The sequence below is a fragment of the Anolis carolinensis genome, chromosome 5 (genome assembly GCF_035594765.1).
Source record: "Anolis carolinensis isolate JA03-04 chromosome 5, rAnoCar3.1.pri, whole genome shotgun sequence".
NCBI classification, from domain to species: domain Eukaryota; kingdom Metazoa; phylum Chordata; class Lepidosauria; order Squamata; family Dactyloidae; genus Anolis; species Anolis carolinensis.
Genome location: NC_085845.1, coordinates 59,993 through 78,433, shown reverse-complemented (window position 1 = coordinate 78,433; position 18,441 = coordinate 59,993). Strand labels below are relative to the sequence as shown.

Genomic DNA, 18,441 nt, shown 5'->3' with positions numbered 1-18,441 from the left:
ACAGGAAAAAGTAGTTCAATACGCAGTAATGTTATGTTGTAATTACTGTATTTATGACTTTAGCACCAAAATATCATGATATATTGAAAACATTGACTACAAAAATGGCTTGGATTATCCAGAAGCTTGGATAAGCGAGGCTTGGATAAGTGAGACTCTACTGTACATACTAAACATAAAGTCAACCATACAACAGACATTCAATACCACCACTAACTCAAATTTCTCACCAACACCACCAGACAATGTCACAGCAACGTGTGGCCGGGCACAGCTAGTAGTTATATAAAATAGTTATAACAAATCAAACATTTACTAATAACAAATCAGCATTGGCAAGGCTTGCCAAACAGGCTGGTTTAGCCTTTTATGAAGGAAGGACAATGTCTACAGAATCCACTGTAAATGCCGCACAACACATTTCATGGCAATGCCTAAAACAGCCACTAGGTGGCATTCAGAAACCTTTTGCTATGGCCAATTTCTTTGCAAACCTGACATTGAGGAAATTTGTGGTTGGGACCCACAGTTTTAGAACCAATGGCCTAGAGCAGGCATGGGCAAACTTGGGCCCTCCCTCCATGTGTTTTGGACTTTGACTCCCATAATTCCTAACAGCCTCAGGTCCTTTCCTTTTCCTTTTCCCTTTCCCTTTCCTGTTAGACTGTTAGGAATTGTGGGAGTTGAAGTCCAAAACACATGGAGGGAGGGAGGGCCCAAGTGTCATGAATATTTTTAAACAAAGGCCTTTTATTGCATTTTCAGTGTGGGAGGGTATGTCAGAACTTTTACACCTACACAAAGAATGACATTGGACATACAGACATACAGATTCTATGTAACTAACTGCACTGAATCCACAAACAACCTACACTTACATTCGGCTAACAAATGGGAATTACATTTTTACTCAGCATTCACATTACCACATACACATTCCCCCTTCACGTGCATACATCACCATTTCTCCCGCTGTCTCCTGGAGAAGAACATATCTTAGGCCAGATTGCTTCCCTGCAGCCTGCTGCCTTTCCAATACTTCCAAAACTTCTAAAACGCCAAAATGCATCCTCTCTGCCTGAGAACAATGCTAAGGATCAGATCCCTGTTTTTCCTACAGCAGAAACTGATTCCCTGCAAACGTATCATGACTTCAAAAGCGCTCTCCTGTCTCTTCCCTTGAGAAAAGGAGGCAAGTGTCCAGATCTGGCACGACAAGGTACACCATCTCTTTCCATAGAGCACGGCGGGTGAACAGCACCGGTGCCTGCCACCATTTTGGAATATTAGGTTTCTTAGATAGAAATATTTCTTGCTGATGTTCTTCCAAAGTTGTAAATGAATGATAGATGTTTTTCCAATCTGAAGCATGTTGATTCCATCTGCGCAAGGAGGAACCTTCCAGTGCGCCACAGACTTACGTGAGAGCCCTCTCCTCACACTTGCTCGGCTGGCTGTGGGGGTCGCTTTCCCTGCAAAACAACAGGTGCTCATTTCACATGAGGGATGGAAGGGAAGGTGAATCCCATTTGAGGGCAGGTCGGTGGGTTTAGTGGAGGCTGGAAGCAACAGCCGTGGCTCCCTTCCAAGCAGTGGGTCCCCTGGGACTGGGATCTCCCTGCGACTGACTGTGCAGGTCTTCTCTAGGGATTTTCCAGGCAGCCTCTAGCACAAGCCCTCCATTTCAGTGGGGACAGCGCTCCTAGCCAAGGTGTCCTGTTTCCACAGCAGACCCAGGAACAACTCCGCCCCCTCCCAAGATACAGGGTCTTCCAACATGATCCTAGTGGCCTGTCATGCCTGTCAAAGCGGTCCAGCCAGCCTGCCCTCCTGCCATTCACATGTCACTGCGACACTTGGCTCGGTGCCTTGAGTCATTTTGGGGTGGGAAAAAGTGCTCGAAATAGCAGCCTTCTTCAAGCCCGCACTAGTAATTTGTTTGTACATAATTCAGATTGCTTATTTATTTATTTGTTTATTACATCACTTCTACCCCGCCCTTCTCACCCATCAGGGGACTCAGGGCGGCTTACAATATAAACATACACATTAAAAAACAGTTGTCATCAAATTTAAAAATCCATCAAGATTAAAAATTACAACAAAATTAAGAATATACATTAAAAATATACATAATTATACATTTAAATACACATTTAAGGCACTTTCCATGTCCAGGTGGGGTCTGTCAGTAGGTCATATATTCATATCTCATTTTTGCTGCTACTCATGCTCAAATGCCTGGTCCCATAACCACGTTTTTGTTCTCTTTCGGAAAGACAGGAGGGAGGGAACCTGCCTGACTTCAATGGGGAGGGCGTTCCATAGGCGGGGAGCCACTACTGAAAAGGCCCTGTCTCTCCTCCCCGCCAGACGCACCTGTGAGGCTGACTGGACCGCAAGCAGGGCCTCACCTGACGATCTTAAGCTTCGAGGTGGGTCGTAGCGGGAGACACGTTCGGACAGATAAGCTGGGCCGGAACCGTTTAGAGCTTTATAGGCTAAAGCCAGCACCTTGAATTGTGCTTGTTAGCTAATCGGCAGCCAGTGGAGCTGGCGTAACAGAGGAGTAGTGCGCTCCCTGAACACCGCTCCAGTTATTAACCTGGCAGCCTCCCTCCCGTTGGACTAATTGAAGCTTCCGAACAGTCTTCAAAGGCAGCCCCACGTAGAGTGCGTGGCAGTAGTCTAAACGGGATGTAACGAGAGCGTGGACCACCATGGCCAAGTCCGGCTTCCCAAGGTACAGTCGCAGCTGGTGCACAAGTTTTGACTGTGCGAAGGCTCCTCTAACCACCGCTTGGCGTTCCTGGCTTGGCGTTTCTGGCTTTCCTTCTGGCGTCCTTTGGCTTGGCTCTTGACGGACAGCATCGCTACTCCCAGTTGGCCTCCTCTTCGGTTCCTGAATTTGGCTTTTGACAACTTTTTTGCTACTCCCGGTTGGCGTTTCCTTGGCTTTTGAATTCGGTTTGGCTTTTGGGACAACGGCAGTGCTTACTCTCTCTGCTGGTGGGCGTGTGAGCCTCTCTTGGCTCTTTGTGCCCTAGCTGGGCATGACTCTAGTTCCAGTGAACATTTGGTGGAGTTTAAGACAGATTATCAAGCTAGATAATCCAGAGTATTTTCTGTTCCCGCATTTTTGCCTTTTCTTGACTCAAAGACATTTGTTTTCACTAGGAACACTGAAGTTAAGTGTTCCTAGGCTTCATATATCATTTAATAAACATTTGTTAACTCTACTCAGTGTGTGTGGCCCTTTAAGAGGAGTCTATGCATGTTTCTGTGGGATCACTACTTGTGTATGTGTGTGTTAATGGAAAAACACCTAGTCAATTACAACTCATAGTTGAGTAATTAGAACAATCAAGGCTAACAAGCTTGAACCACTCCCTGAATGGGATATATTTGGGAAATGTTTGTAATGTCTTTTGGGGACTTACTGAATACTTGCTGAGACCCTACTATGAAGATGAATGAGTTTAATGCAAGGAATTTTATGTGAGTTTTGTTGCTGAAAGTTTTATTGTGTTTCTTTTTGACTCTGCTACATAAGAGTACATTTTTGATTTTTCTTCCATTTTCCTGGCTTGTTTTCTTTTGCTAATTGTGGATACAACAAAGGACTGGATAAGTCTGGACAGGCCCGCACGCAGTTTGTTTTTCAACAAACCCGTAACAGAGTCTGTGTCCTGACACTACCAGTACATCATAATACAATAAAATAAGAATAAAGTAGTTAAAATAGTTAAATAACATAGTAAAATACAATATATAAAAGATTTAAACACAGTGCAATACCGAATATATATGCCAATCATCTATCAGACCTTGTGCAAAAGCCTTAATCCAATCCATGTCAATGCTGAGTTCATTCATTAAACGCTTGCAAGCATAGCCAGGTCTTCAACTTCTTTCTAAATCCCAGAAGGGATGGAGCTTGCCAGATGTCACTGGGGAGGGAGTTCCACAGCCGAGGAGCCACCACCAAGAAGGCCCTGTCTCTTGTCCCCACCAGCCGCGCTTGTGAGGCCGGTGGGATCAAGAGCAGGCCCTCCCCGGATGATCTTAAGGTTCTCGTGGGCTCATAGGAGGAGCTGCGTTCGGACAGGTAAGTTGGACCAGAACCATTTAGGGCTTTGTAGGTCAAAACCAGCACTTTAAATTGGGCCCGGTAGCATATCGGCAGCCAGTGGAGCTGGCTTAACAGGGGGGTGGTGCGCCAGTTATTAATCTGGCTGCTGCCCGTTGTAGTAATTGGAGCTTCCGGTCATCTTCAAAGGCAGCCCCACATAGAGTGCATTGCAGTAATCCAAACGGGATGTAACCAGAGCGTGGACCACCGTGGCCAAGTCAGACCACCCAAGGTATGGGCGCAGCTGGCGCACAAGTCTGAGTTGTGCGAAGGCTCCCCTGGCCACCGTCAAAACCAGGGGCTCCAGGCTCAGCAATGAGTCCAGAAGAACCCCCAGACTGCGAACCTGTGTCTTCAGAGGGAGTGCGACCCCGTCCAACACAGGCTGTAACCCTATACCCTGTTCGGCCCTGCGACTGACCAAGAGGACCTCTGTCTTGTCTGGATTATGTTTCAATTTGTTCGCCCTCATCAGTCCAACACAGCGGCCAGACACAGGTTCAGGACCTGAACAGCCTCCTTAGTGATAGGAGGGAAGGAGTGACAGAGCTGGACATCATCTGTGTACGGATGACACCGCACCCCAAAACTCCGGATGATCTCTCCCAGCGGCTTCATGTAGATGTTAAACAACATGGGGGACAATACTGAACCCTGCGGGACCCCACAAGTCAAAGGTTGAGGGGCCAAGCAGGTGTCCCCCAATAACACCATCTGGGAACAACCGCCCAGAAAGGACCAGAGCCACTGCAGAACAGTACCCCTGAGACCCATCCCGGCAAGGCATCCCAGAAGGATACCATGGTCAATGACATCGAAGGCTGCTGAAAGATCCAGCAGAACCAGCAGGGACACACTCCCCCTGTCCAGTTCCCGGCATAGATCATTTACCAAGACAACCAAGGCTGTCTTGGTACCATGCCCTGGCTGAAGCCAGACTGTGCTGGATCCAGAAAATCAGTGTCATCCAGAAATGCCCCTGTCCAGTTCTCTGCGGAGGTCATCCACCAAGGCGACCAAAGCTGTCTCGGTACTGTACCCAGGTCTGAAACCGGACTGTGATTGGTCCAGAAAATCAGTATCTTCCAGGAATCCCTGGAGCTGAGAGGCAACCACCCGCTCCAAGACCTTGCCCAAGAAAGGGAGGTTAGAGATTGGTCTGAAGTTACTTAAATTGGTGGAATCCAAAGAGGCTTTCTTCAAGGCTGGCCTCACTATGGCTTGTTTTAGGTAAGATGGGAATTTACCCTGCTCCAAAGAGGCATTAATTATCCTCACAAACCAATCTACTAACTCACCACTGGCCTGTTTTAAAAGCCAGGAAGGGCAAGGATCAAGGGCACAGGTGGTCGCCCTCTCTGCTCCAAGGATCTTGTCCATGTCATCAGGTTGCACAAGCTGAAACGAATCCCACAAGCTCGAACAGACAGATGCCTCGGTTACCTCCTCTGGCATTTCATCAAGGCCAGCATCCCTGGGATGTCTGCCTGTGGTAGAGGAAAATGCAAAATCTAGGATGAAATGATCCCCAAACCAAAGCATTCCTTGGGTGATGGCCGTAGTGTTTGGGAAGGACATTGGCAGGGTTTGGGCTGCATGTTCATGGAGTTCTCTGTAACCGCAATGTCAGTGGACAGGAGTGACTTGGTGGCTCCTCAGCACTGGGAACTGTAGACTGTTTGTGGAGACCGGAAGCTGTCTGTGTGAGAGGATACTGTGCCACATACACACATAAGGGTTTTCACTTTTATAATGGATATAAATATAGATATAGATTTTGTGAGACATTGAATTTTGCCATTTACTTATTGTGAACCACTTTGGGTTGAGAAAAGCAGATTATAAATTATGTGTGTGTGTGTGTGTTTTGTGCATTGGCACATCTTTGTCCCTAACAATTCTAAGACATGCCTAGGTATATGACTTTAACAGCTGAGAAACCTAATTGCCTTGCATGAATACTAGTGGATATATTTATCACTAAGGAGAAGGTTGACTCAAGCAAGTTTTTAACTCTTCTCAGGGAGATTCCTGTTATCCCCAAATGAAAATGATTGCTCTTTTCCAAAAGGTTATGGCGATTTCCATTTCCCAAAAGGTTACGGCATCGTTTTCCAAAAGGTTATGATCTAAAAGGTTAGGCTGCCCCACGCAACCCCACCAGGCCTTCCCCCAAAGGACATTCCCAGGGTCTCTGATTTGGGGGCCAAAATCTCAGGGCCTGGGAGAGGCCTGGCCTGGCCACTTGAACTGGGGCTCTCTGTCTGGGGCTGGAAGGCTTTGGGTCCAATCGCACCCTGTCAATAGACGTTTCTTGCACCCTCCTGCTCCCTGTTCCTCCCTGCGCTTCCTCTCTCCTGGGGCCAGGTATGCCTATGGGTTTCCTCCCTCACACGGTTGCTCCCCTAGCCCCCCCCCGGACCCCTCCCCCCAGCATCTCTCATGCAGCTTCTCCCTTCTGGCCCCCTTTGCGCAAGTAGGAGCCTTCTCGGTGCACCATAGACTTACGCGAGAGCCCTCTCCTCACACTTGCTCGGCTGGCTGTAGGGGTCGCTGTCCCTGCAAAACAACAGGCACTCATTTAACATCAGGCCAAAGGCTAAAATAAAACAAGGGGTTTTTTTTAGTTCTAGGGACCTGAAGGGGTGAAAGGGAAGGTGAATCCCATTTGAGGGCATGTCGATGGGTTTAGTGGAGGCTGGAAACAACAGCCGTGGCTTCTCTTTCCAAGCAGTGGGTCCCCTGGGACTGGAATCTCCCTGCAACTGACTGTACAGGTCTTCTCTAGGAATTTTCCAGGCAGCCTCTAGCACAAGTCCTCCATTTTAGTGGGGACAGTGCTCCTAGCCAAGGTTTCCTGTTTCCACAGCAGACCCAGGAACAACTCCACCAGAGGCGGTCCAACAGCGAGGCCAAGTAGGCGGCTGCCGTTGGCGCACACCAAGGGGGGGGCGCACTTGAGGCGCCCCCGTTAAAACTTGGTGCCGCCGTGGCCCTGCCGTCGCCCACCCCCACCTCTATTAGATCTTTCTGCAGCAGAACCCGCTGCGCATTCGCGGAAGAGTCCCATTGCCCAAAATGGCCAATGGGACCCTTCCGTGCATGCGCAGGGGGTCGCTCGCTCGCGCGGTGACGTAAAGCATGCTGCGTGCTTTATGTCACCGCGTGAGTGAGCGGCCCTCTGCACATGCGCGAAAGGGTCCCATCGCCTATTTTGGGCGATGGGACCCTTCCGCACTTGCGCTGCGGGTCCCTCGCTCACGCAGTACGGGTAAGGAACCCAAGCCCTGTGCACAGGAGCCCAATTCCTTACATCACCGTACGAGCGAACTCCTGCGCATGCGCAGAAGAGTCATATTGGCCATTTTGGCCAATGGGACTGTGCGCATGCGCAGAGCTTTGCTCGCCTCAGTTGAAGCCTTCTGTGTTCAGCAGGGCGGGAACCAATGGTTCCCGCTGCTGCCACGGCCACTGGTAAGTGTGGGGCCTTCGGGGGGGGGGGGGCACTAGGTTCACCTACATGGTGAACTAGGCTTGAGCGATCCACGAAAAATTTGATTCTAAACTCGTTTCAAAACTAGAGGGGGTCAGCGTTTCGTTTCTGAAGTCATTTCCGAATTTGGCCCCCCAAAAAATTCGAAATTAATGAAAATTCGTTATCTTCAAAATTAATTCGTTAATGGCGGACACGCATGCGCAGTCGCCCAAAAACAGCCCCAGGGGGGGGGGGAGTTAGGGGGCTCTCCTGCTCTCATTTTTTCAGCTATATTGATCAAATTTGGTACAGTGGGAGAACACAATCCACCCTGCCTGTTTGCTAAATTGCAGAGCGTTTGCCCTTTCCTAAGATTTATAGCGCAATTGTATAGTTCATATAAAAAAACTTTATTTACCAATTGCAAAAAATCTGTTTCTGCTTTTGAATTGTTATTTCCTGTTCATTCAATAGGGGTTCCATCACTGTGAAAGTCCTTCTTCTACTTGTGTAACATTGTTTCAGTGCCCGTAAATCTGTCAAAATTTTAGGGCATTGGGGCCATTGGCCAAGAGACACATTTTGCTGCCTGCCACTATGCGCAATGACTTTCCCCAGGCATCCATATTGGAGGCCATTATACCCCAGTGGTCAAGCCCCTCCCCCTCCCAAGAAATGTAAGATTTGTGCGACGTTGGTTTGATTTATTGCCTGATGGCAAAATGGGGGCTTGGATCCCACTCACCTGGGATCTGACCCCTTTCCCTAAAACAGTAGGGCGGGGGCTTAGCTGCTGAGATACACATGAGGGTTTGGATCCATTAAAAGCACTGGCAGGGGGAGTGGGAAAAATTGGAGCAAAAAGAAAGAAAAAATTAACATGGTGATCCGAACCGTAATGTCCAAGATGGAGAAAAAAGAAGAAAGAAAAAATCCCCGTGGGGATCCGAACCCCAATGTCTATCTCAGCAGCAAAGACCCAACCCTGCGCCGACCACAGTTGGCCGGCATGCATCCAGTAGAGAGAGAGAGAAAAAAAAAAACCAGAGGACCCCGTCCCAAAGGAAGGATCTGTGCAAAATTGCCCAAAGGGGTGCGGAACGACAGCCGCGAGAGAAGAGAGATGCGGTGCATCGTGGGAAACACGATCACGTAGGCCGAGAGGCAGCAAAATCAAAAGAAAAGAAAAGAAAGGAAAAAGCCACAGGCGGCAAGGCCCACACATTAATCCGGGCCGGCCACAGTTGGCCGGCATGCATCCCATAGAGAAAAAAAGAGTGGCCCGCCCCAAAGGAAGCATCTGTGCAAAATTGCCCAAAGGGGTGCGGAACGACAGCCGCGAGAGAAGAGTGTCAGGACCCAGGCCTCAGAGCACCAATAACCATGCACAGAGACCAGAATCTATCTAATATCTTTATTAAAGGAATATATAAAGTCAATAAAAACAGGTGAAGAATATAGTTCAGAAATAGATCTTTCAGGAAAGGCCAAATATAGTCCAGGAAAACAATGTCCAATATAAGATATTAGAGTCCAAAGTTATAATCCAATAACCGAAACACACGCTTGCCGAGCAAGTGTGGGGAAATGACAGGGTCCTTTAGTCCAATGGAGCTTGACAACAAGGCTGGAAAACAAACTAGATTCTTGGCAAACAAGACTTGATACGAGGCAACAAGAAGCAATAAGCAAGAACAGGGTCCGTGGCGAGGTCCGGGGGGCAAGGCAGGCTTGGAACTAGAACAAGGTCCGTGGCAAGGTCCTGGAAACAAGGAACTGGAGTAGCGTAATCCACTCACGATCTCACTCCTGAAGCTGACGAATTGACTCCGCAAGGATCTCCTTGCGGGTAAACACCTATATAGGATCTTGTTTTCCCGCCAAGGAACACTTTCCCTGGGGAACAAGAAGTGAAACCCATACTGTGTCCAGATGCATGACTCCTTAAGATTTCCCAAGGGAAACAGGCTTAATCAGCTAATTGTCTGGCAGCGATTCTGGCGCTTCGGCGCTTCGCCTCCCTAGCGCCTCTATCTCTATTATAATTATCCTTACGAGAGAACGGGGGAGAATTCTGCCCAAGGCTTGTTTGGCTGACTTCTGGAGGGCAAACATCCTGCAGGTGCAAGGGCTCCAATTCTGGCTGAAACGGTGGGAAACCCAAGTTTTCCTCTTCATCTGCCACAATAGTACTAGGAACGGGACTACATGGCCCATGAGACATCACACTATCCCCCTCATAGAATCATAGAATCATAGAATAGTAGAGTTGGAAGAGACCACATGGGCCATCTAGTCCAACCCCCTGCTAAGAAGCAGGAAATCGCATTCAAAGCACCCCCGACAGATGGCCATCCAGCCTCTACTTAAAAGCCTCCAAGGAAGGAGCCTCCACCACGGCCCCGGGGAGAGAGTTCCACTGTCGAACAGCTCTCACAATGAGGAAGTTCTTCCTGATGTTCAGGTGGAATCTCCTTTCCTGTAGTTTGAAGCCATTGTTCCGTGTCCTAGTCTGCAGGGCAGCAGAAAACAAGCTTGCTCCCTCTTCCCTATGACTTCCCTTCACGTATTTGTACATGGCTATCATGTCTCCTCTCAGCCTTCTCTTCTGCAGGCTAAACATGCCCAGCTCTTTAAGCCACTCCTCATAGGGCTTGTTCTCCAGACCCTTAATAATTTTAGTCGCCCTCCTCTGGACGCTTTCCAGCTCGTCAACATCTCCCTTCAACTGTGGTGCCCAGAATTGGACACAGTGTGATTCCAGGTGTGGTCTGACCAAGGCGGAATAGAGGGGGAGCATAACTTCCCTGGATCTAGACGCTATTCCCCTATTGATGCAGGCCAGAATCCCATTGGCTTTTTTAGCAGCCGTATCACATTGTTGGCTCATGTTTAACTTGTTGTCCACGAGGACTCCAAGGTCTTTTTTGCACACACTGCTGTCAAGCCAGGCGTCCCCCATTCTGTATCTTTGATTTCCATTTTTTCTGGCGAAGTGAAGTATCTTGCATTTGTCCCTGTTGAACTTCATTTTGTTAGTTTTGGCCCATCTCTCTAGTCTGTCAAGATCGTTTTGAATTCTGCTCCTGTCTTCTGGAGTGTTAGCTATCCCTCCCAGTTTTGTGTCGTCTGCAAATTTGATGATCGTGCCTTCTAACCCTTCGTCTAAGTCGTTAATAAAGATGTTGAACAGAACCGGGCCCAGGACGGAGCCCTGCGGCACTCCACTTGTCACTTCTTTCCATGATGAAGACGACACATTGGTGAGCACCCTTTGGGTTCGTTCGCTTAGCCAATTACAGATCCACCTAACCGTAGTTTTGTCTAGCCCACATTTTACTAGTTTGTTTGCCAGAAGGTCGTGGGGGACTTTGTCGAAGGCCTTACTGAAATCCAGGTACGCTACATCCACAGCATTCCCTGTATCGACCCAACTCGTAACTCTATCGAAAAAAGAGATCAGATTAGTCTGGCTAATCCTCAAGGCCCCTCTCCAAAATGGGCCCTCTTCCCGAGGTGCGGGGCCGCGGCTTGGCAGGGTAGGCCTGATGGAAGCGGCGGACTAAGTCGGGGACATGGACTGTGGAAGCGTCTTCCCAAGAGCGTTCTTCGGGGCCAAAACCCACCCAGTCAATGAGATACTGAAGGCGGCGGCGGTGGAAGCGGGAATCCAAAATGTCCTGAACCTCGAATTCCTCCTCCCCGTCCACCAAAACAGGGGTGGGGGCCGGGCGGTCTGCATCAGGGCGTACACCATCTGCCGGAAGGAGCAGGGAACGATGAAACACTGGATGGATGCGCATAGAGCGCGGAAGTTGGAGTTTGAAAGTCACGGGGTTAATTTGCACCACCACCGGATAGGGACCAATGAAACGGGCATCTAGCTTCCGGCAGGGATGGTGGGAGGGCAAAAAGCGAGTGGACAGAAGAACCCGATCTTCTACCTTGATTTCGGGGCCCGGTTGGCGATGACTGTCAGCGTGGCGTTTATAGTCCTCCTTGGCTTGGTCCAGTTGCTGGAGCAATAGTTGTTGCACCGCTGTGAGTTCCTGCAGCCAGTCCTCCGCTGCGGGGACTTCTGAGGGTTCAATGACAGGAGGAAAGAAACGTGGATGGAATCCGTAGTTTGCAAAGAACGGGGTTTCCTTGGTTGAAGCCTGGACACCATTGTTGTAGGCAAACTCTGACAGAGGTAATAGGGATGCCCAATTGTCCTGTTGATAGTTTACATAACAGCGAAGGTATTGTTCCAAAGTGGCATTGGTGCGCTCCGTTTGCCCATCCGTTTGGGGATGGTGAGCTGAAGATAAACGAGAGTCTATGCCCAGTAGTTGTTGTAGTGCCTTCCAGAATCGAGAGGTGAATTGAGATCCACGGTCAGTGACCAAACTCTTGGGCAATCCATGTAGCCGGAAAATATGCTGAAGGAATAAATCTGCAGTCTGTTTGGCCGTGGGAAGGCCATCACAAGGAATGAAGTTGGCCAATTTGGTGAAAAGGTCCACCACCACTAGGATCGTGGTATATCCAAGGGAGGGTGGTAGGTCGGTGATAAAATCTGCAGAAATTATCTCCCATGGACGAGATGGAGTAGGAAGGGGATGCAGTAGCCCTGAGGGCTTCTCCCTTCTTGTCTTGGAACGCTGGCATACCGGGCAGGTATTGACATATTTCTCCACATCCTTGTGGATCTTGGGCCACCAGAAATCTCGTAGAATCAAGTGCATGGTTTTAAAGAGTCCAAAATGCCCTGCTGGCTTGCAGTCATGACACAGATGAAGTGCCTTTTCTCTGCCTGGTCCTGGAGGGATGTAGACATGATTTCTGTAGCATAATAGCCCATCCTTAAGTGAGAAAGGGAAACGTAGTCCTTGGCGAATTTGATCTTGAGCCCAGGCATCCGCCTGTTGACTGGCTCTAATTTCTTGAGCACAAAGGGGTCCTGGAGTAGAGGGAGTTGGTTCAACTGCAGTGGATTTGGTGTTTTTTGCCCACTGTGAGCGTGGCAAAGTTTTCGGGCTGCAGCAATTGGGATTCGAAGGTCTCTCTGCGCCCTGCAGCATACTCTGGTTTCCGTGATAGAGCATCTGCTTGCTTGGTCTGAGCTGGGGTTACATAATGGATCTGGAAGTCAAAACGCTCAAAAAATAGAGCCCAGCGCTGCTGCCTCTGATTTAGCTTGCGGGCAGTTCTTAGATGTTCCAAATTACGATGGTCAGTATGAACCTCAATGGGAAATTTGGCCCCTTCTAACCAATGTCTCCAATTTTCAAAGGCTGCCTTTATGGCCAAAAGTTCCTTCTCCCAAATAGTGTAATTTCTCTCTGGGGCTGTTAGTTGACGGGAGTAAAAGGCACAAGGATGAAGATGTTCTCCCACTGGTTGCATGAGTATAGCCCCAATTGCCACATCGGAGGCGTCAGCCTGCACAACAAAAGGGGTTTTGGGATCAGGGTGCTGTAGAATTGGCTGGGACGTGAATAACTTCTTTAGTTGCTGGAACCCTTTCTCTGCTTGCTCCGTCCAGCGGAAAGGCTGTTTTCCACGGATGCAGCTGGTGATTGGGTCAGACCAGCGGGCAAAGTCTGGAATGAACTTGCGGTAGTAGTTCGCGAACCCCAAGAAACGTTGCACTTCTTTCTTGTGGGTTGCCGCCCGCCATTCCAATACTGCTGAAACCTTTGCCGGGTCCATGGAGAGCCCTAGTGGCGAGACACGGTATCCCAGGAAGTCTACCTCTTGTAGATCAAAAGCGCATTTTTCCAACTTGGCATATAGTCCATGATCCCGCAATCGTTGTAACACCATTCTGACGTGTTTCTCATGCTCCGATTGTGATCTAGAAAACACCAAAAAATCGTCCAAGTATATGATCAAGAACCGATCTAGATAATCCTGGAAAATATCATTGACAAAATGCTGCAATGTTGCGGGAGCTCCGGATAAACCGAAATTCATGACTAGGGACTCGAATAATCCGAATTTAGTCTGGAAGGCGGTTTTCCACTCGTCCCCCTCCCTGATGCGAACTAGATTGTAAGCCCCCCGGAGATCCAGCTTGGTGTAAACCTTGGCCCCTCGAAGCCGGTCTAATAGGTCCGAGATCAAAGGCAGGGGGTAGCGGTTCCGCTTCGTGATATTGTTCAATGCTCTATAGTCCACAACCAAGCGTAGGTCCCCTGACTTCTTTTTCACAAACATCACTGGGGAGGCAGCTGGGGATTGAGAGGGTCTGATGAATCCCTTGCGAAGATTTGACTCTATGAACTCCCTGAGAGCTTCTTGCTCTGGTTCCGTCAGGGAGTAGAGGTGTCCTCGCGGGATCGGGGCCCCCTCCACCAAGTCAATGGCACAGTCATATGGTCTATGTGGGGGTAGTTTCTCGGCTTCCTTTTCATTGAAAACATCCCAAAAGTCTGAATATTTCTTGGGTAAGGTGATGATGGGCTCAGCGTCTGTGGCATGGCAGACCTTGGCTACTAGACAATGGTTTTGGCAATATTTTGAAGCAAACTGTAGTTCTCTGTTGGTCCAGGAGATGTTTGTGTCGTGGAGCGTCAGCCATGGAATTCCCAAAATCACAGGGAAGTGGGGCACCTCGGTAACAAAGAAGGAAATCTCTTCCAGGTGTTCCCTTATCCACATCCTGGTGGGTTCAGTCTATTGACTTACTGGACCCGTCTTTAGGGGACGGCCATCGATAGCCTGCACCACCCAGGCGTTCTTGAAATCGTGATATTGTAATCCCAGAGAGTCGGCATACTCTCTATCGATGAAATTGTTTGTTGCTCCTGAGTCTATCATGGCATGGATCATGACGGGTCCTTTTTTCGCTGACCACAACGTGACCACTAGGAGAAATAGGACCCCGGTTTGCGGCTCTTGAGTGGGGTTCTTGACCGGGTTGGCGAGCCTCTCTACGCCCGGTCGCTGGCTTCCCCCGCCGGCTTTGCGCCAGCCGCCTCGGCCGTCTCCGTCTCCACGGAGGACGCCGCCGCCAAGCGAGCAGTGGGCTTTCTCTTGGCTGGACATTCTCTGGCGAAGTGGCCCCCGTTCCGGCAGTACCAACAGAGGTTTAAACGTTGGCGGCGGGCCTTCTCGGCAACATCTAATCTGGGACGCACATTGCCCAACTGCATCGGCTCCTCCTCGCTTCCTCTGGGGTATGGGGCTGGTGGTGGGGGTCTCCACACTGGACGTGGCTGAATACTGGCGGAAGCGGGAGGTTTCACTCCTGCTCTTCCACTCTGGCCTCGGAGCCACTGTTTTTTGTTGGCAAGCAGGACTTCGGCTCGTAAACATTGATCGATAAGTCTCTCAAGAGAGTTTGGAGGATCCACCTTGGAGATTTCTTCCTGCATCTCGATGTTGAGACCCTCACGAAACTGTCCTGTGAGGGCTATATCATTCCAACCGGTGTTTTGGGCCAGCACTTGGAACTCGGCTATGTACTGGGACAACGGCCTGTCCCCTTGGAAAAGGCGCCGGAGTTTATGGCCGGCCGCCTCTACATTGTCCTCGATCCCCCATGTCGCCTTAAGGTGATTCAGGAAGTTTTGCGCGGAACTTAGGTGCATGGAGCCCGCATCAAATAGCGCCGTCGCCCAATTGGCCGCTGGCCCTTCTAGGAGACTGTAAATCCACGCCACCTTGATGTCTTCTTGGGGAAACTCGGCTTGACGGGCTTCTATGTACGCCTGGCATTGGTGACGGAAAACATGAACCTTGGAGGCTTCTCCAGAAAACTTGGTTGGAAGCGCCAGGCCAGGGAGCCGGATACCTCGTTCCTTCAAGCCCCGTATTTCTCCCTCCTGCGTATGGAGTGTGTCATGGATTCTGTCTAATTCATCCTTGGAAATGGTGTAGCTGAGTGGTTGGGCTTCCGCCCCGGTTCCTGTAGACATCCTGGCCTAAGGTTAATTGGTGCTTAGGGTGGCGGAGTCAAACTGTCAGGACCCAGGCCGCAGAGCACCAATAACCATGCGCAGAGACCAGAATCTATCTAATATCTTTATTAAAGGAATATATAAAGTCAATAAAAACAGGTGAAGAATATAGTTCAGAAATAGACCTTTCAGGAAAGGCCAAATATAGTCCAGGAAAACAATGTCCAATATGAGATATTAGAGTCTAAAGTTATAATCCAATAACCGAAACACACGCTTGCCGAGCAAGTGTGGGGAAATGACAGGGTCCTTTAGTCCAATGGAGCTTGACAACAAGGCTGGAAAACAAACTAGATTTTTGGCAAACAAGACTTGATACGAGGCAACAAGAAGCAATAAGCAAGAACAGGGTCCGTGGCGAGGTCCGGGGGACAAGGCAGGCTTGGAACTAGAACAAGGTCCGTGGCAAGGTCCTGGAAACAAGGAACTGGAGTAGCGTAGTCCACTCACGATCTCACTCCTGAAGCTGACGAATTGACTCCGCAAGGATCTCCTTGCGGGTAAACACCTATATAGGATCTTGTTTTCCCGCCAAGGAACACTTTCCCTGGGGAACAAGAAGTGAAACCCATACTGTGTCCAGATGCATGACTCCTTAAGATTTCCCAAGGGAAACAGGCTTAATCAGCTAATTGTCTGGCAGCGATTCTGGTGCTTCGGCGCTTCGCCTCCCTAGCGCCTCTATCTCTATTATAATTATCCTTACGAGAGAACGGGGGAGAATTCTGCCCAAAGCTTGTTTGGCTGACTTCTGGAGGGCAAACATCCTGCAGGTGCAAGGGCTCCAATTCTGGCTGAAACGGTGGGAAACCCAAGTTTTCCTCTTCATCTGCCACAATAGTACTAGGAACGGGACTACATGGCGCATGAGACATCACAAAGAGAGATGCGGTGCAACGTGGGAAACACGACCACGTAGGCCGACAGGTAGCAAACTCAAAAGAAAAGAAAAGAAAGGGAAAAGCCACAGGCGGCAAGGCCCACGCATTAAAACGGGCCGGCCACAGTTGGCCGGCATGCATCCCTGAGAGAAAAAAAGAGTGGCCGCCCCAAAGGAAGCATCTGTGCAAAATCGCCGAAAGGGGTGCGGAACAACAGCCGCGAGAGAAGAGAGATGCGGTGCAACGTGGGAAACACGACCACGTATGCCGAGAGGCAGCAAAAACAAAAGAAAAGAAAAGAAAGGAAAAAGCCACAGGCGGCAAGGCCCACACATTAAAACGGGCCGGCCACAGTTGGCCGGCATGCATCCCTGAGAGAAAAAAAGAGTGGCCCGCCCCAAAGGAAGCATCTGTGCAAAATCGCCTAAATATGTACGGAGGGACAGCTGCGAGAGAAGAGAGATGCGGTGCACGAGGGAAACTTGACCACGTAGGTCGACAGGCAGCAAAAAGAAAAGAAAAGAAAAGAAAGGAAAAAGCCACAGGCGGCAAGGCCCACACATTAAAACGGGCCGGCCACAGTTGGCCGGCATGCATCCCTGAGAGAAAAAAAGAGTGGCCCGCCCCAAAGGAGGCATCTGTGCAAAATCGCCCAAAGGGGTGCGGAACGACAGCTGTGAGAGAAGAGAGATGCGGTGCAACGTGGGAAACACGACCACGTAGGCCGACAGGCAGCAAACTCAAAAGAAAAGAAAAGAAAGGGAAAAGCCACAGGCGGCAAGGCCCACACAGTAAAACGGGCCGGCCACAGTTGGCCGGCATGCATCCCTGAGAGAGAGAGAGAGAGAAAAACCAGGAAATGTGGGCCCAAGCCCCTCAGACCAGGGTGGCCGGCCACCGTTGGCCGGCCCCACGCCCACACCCCACTACCCACGGGGAAGGGCATGTTTTCTTTCCGTCTGCTTTTGAAATGTGGGCCCAAGCCCCTCAGACCCGGGGGGCCGGCCACCGTTGGCCGGCCCCACGCCCACACCCCACAACCCATGCCACAAAGGCACACTCCATGACAGCAAACCGTCAAGCCTCTGGATAATTCCAGCCATTTTTGTAGTCAATGATTCCATTATATCGTGATATTTTGCAGCCAAATTCATAAATTCAGCAATTACAACATAACATTACTGCATATTGAACGACTTCTTCTGTCAAATTGGTTGTATAACATGAATTTTTGGTGCTTAATTAGGAAAATCATAACCTAATATGATGTGTAATACGCTTTTCCTCGACAAGTCCAATCCAAGATATTTGCTTATTTAAGCTTAGGTATGCCCGTTCAGCTTGGATCAGTGAGACTCTTCTGTATTCAAGGAAATGTTGGGTCAATAAGACATAAAATAAAACTGAAGTCACAGTCAGCATACAGCATTACCAGCTTAAAAAACAGTGGTGTAAAAACACAGCTCTGGTCCGAGGGCTGAATACTTCACAGAGATGAGGTAGTTTGACAGTTAAAAAACAATAAAGTGCGAAATACTATTGGCCTGGCAACCAATTCTTCAATAGGCAACGATCGACCACACAGACCTCGAAGGCTTTTTGGAAGAGGAAGGTTTTAAGGCTCTGATGTTAGGTTCATGTTTCCATGGAGTTGCACTTCAGGGAAGACTTGTGTGTGTCTGGTGTTATTAAAGTTCTCCAGCAGATGAGCTGGAAAGAGGGAAATGACTTCTGTTGGTATACAGTTTCAGTAAAGTTGAGGAAGTACAATTATGAAAGATATTGTGTTTAATGGAGTAGTAATGAATCCAAAGTAGAATCAAAGCACAAATGTTGATTCAAAAGTAAACATGAAGACATAAGTAATTGTTTTTAATAGCAAAACATAGTTTCTGAGTGGATTGATTCTCTACTTATGAGTCTGTGGAAGATTATCATCACATACTGTCGACCACACCCGCTCAAGGCGATGGGACAGTGAAAGAAGACAATTTTGAGAAGTGGTAA

General features: G+C 49.2%; 1 protein-coding gene across 5 annotated transcripts in view; it reads right to left on the bottom strand.

Moving 5' to 3' along the window:
• The window catches only part of LOC103280903 (CD209 antigen), a 57,621-nt gene that overhangs the window by 22,947 nt on the left and 16,233 nt on the right, over positions 1–18,441 (bottom strand). For 2 of the 5 annotated variants that reach the window (XM_062981726.1, XM_062981725.1), the window contains 2 exons: positions 6,641–6,691; positions 1,422–1,472 (listed from right to left, as the gene is read on the bottom strand). The exons of 1 other annotated variant lie outside the window; for it this stretch is intronic. In XM_062981726.1, coding sequence (XP_062837796.1) covers positions 1,422–1,472; positions 6,641–6,691 — 102 coding nt within the window. The remainder of the gene's footprint in view (positions 1–1,421; positions 1,473–6,640; positions 6,692–18,441) is intronic. 2 more of the 5 variants (XM_062981728.1, XM_062981727.1) reach the window with 1 other exon arrangement.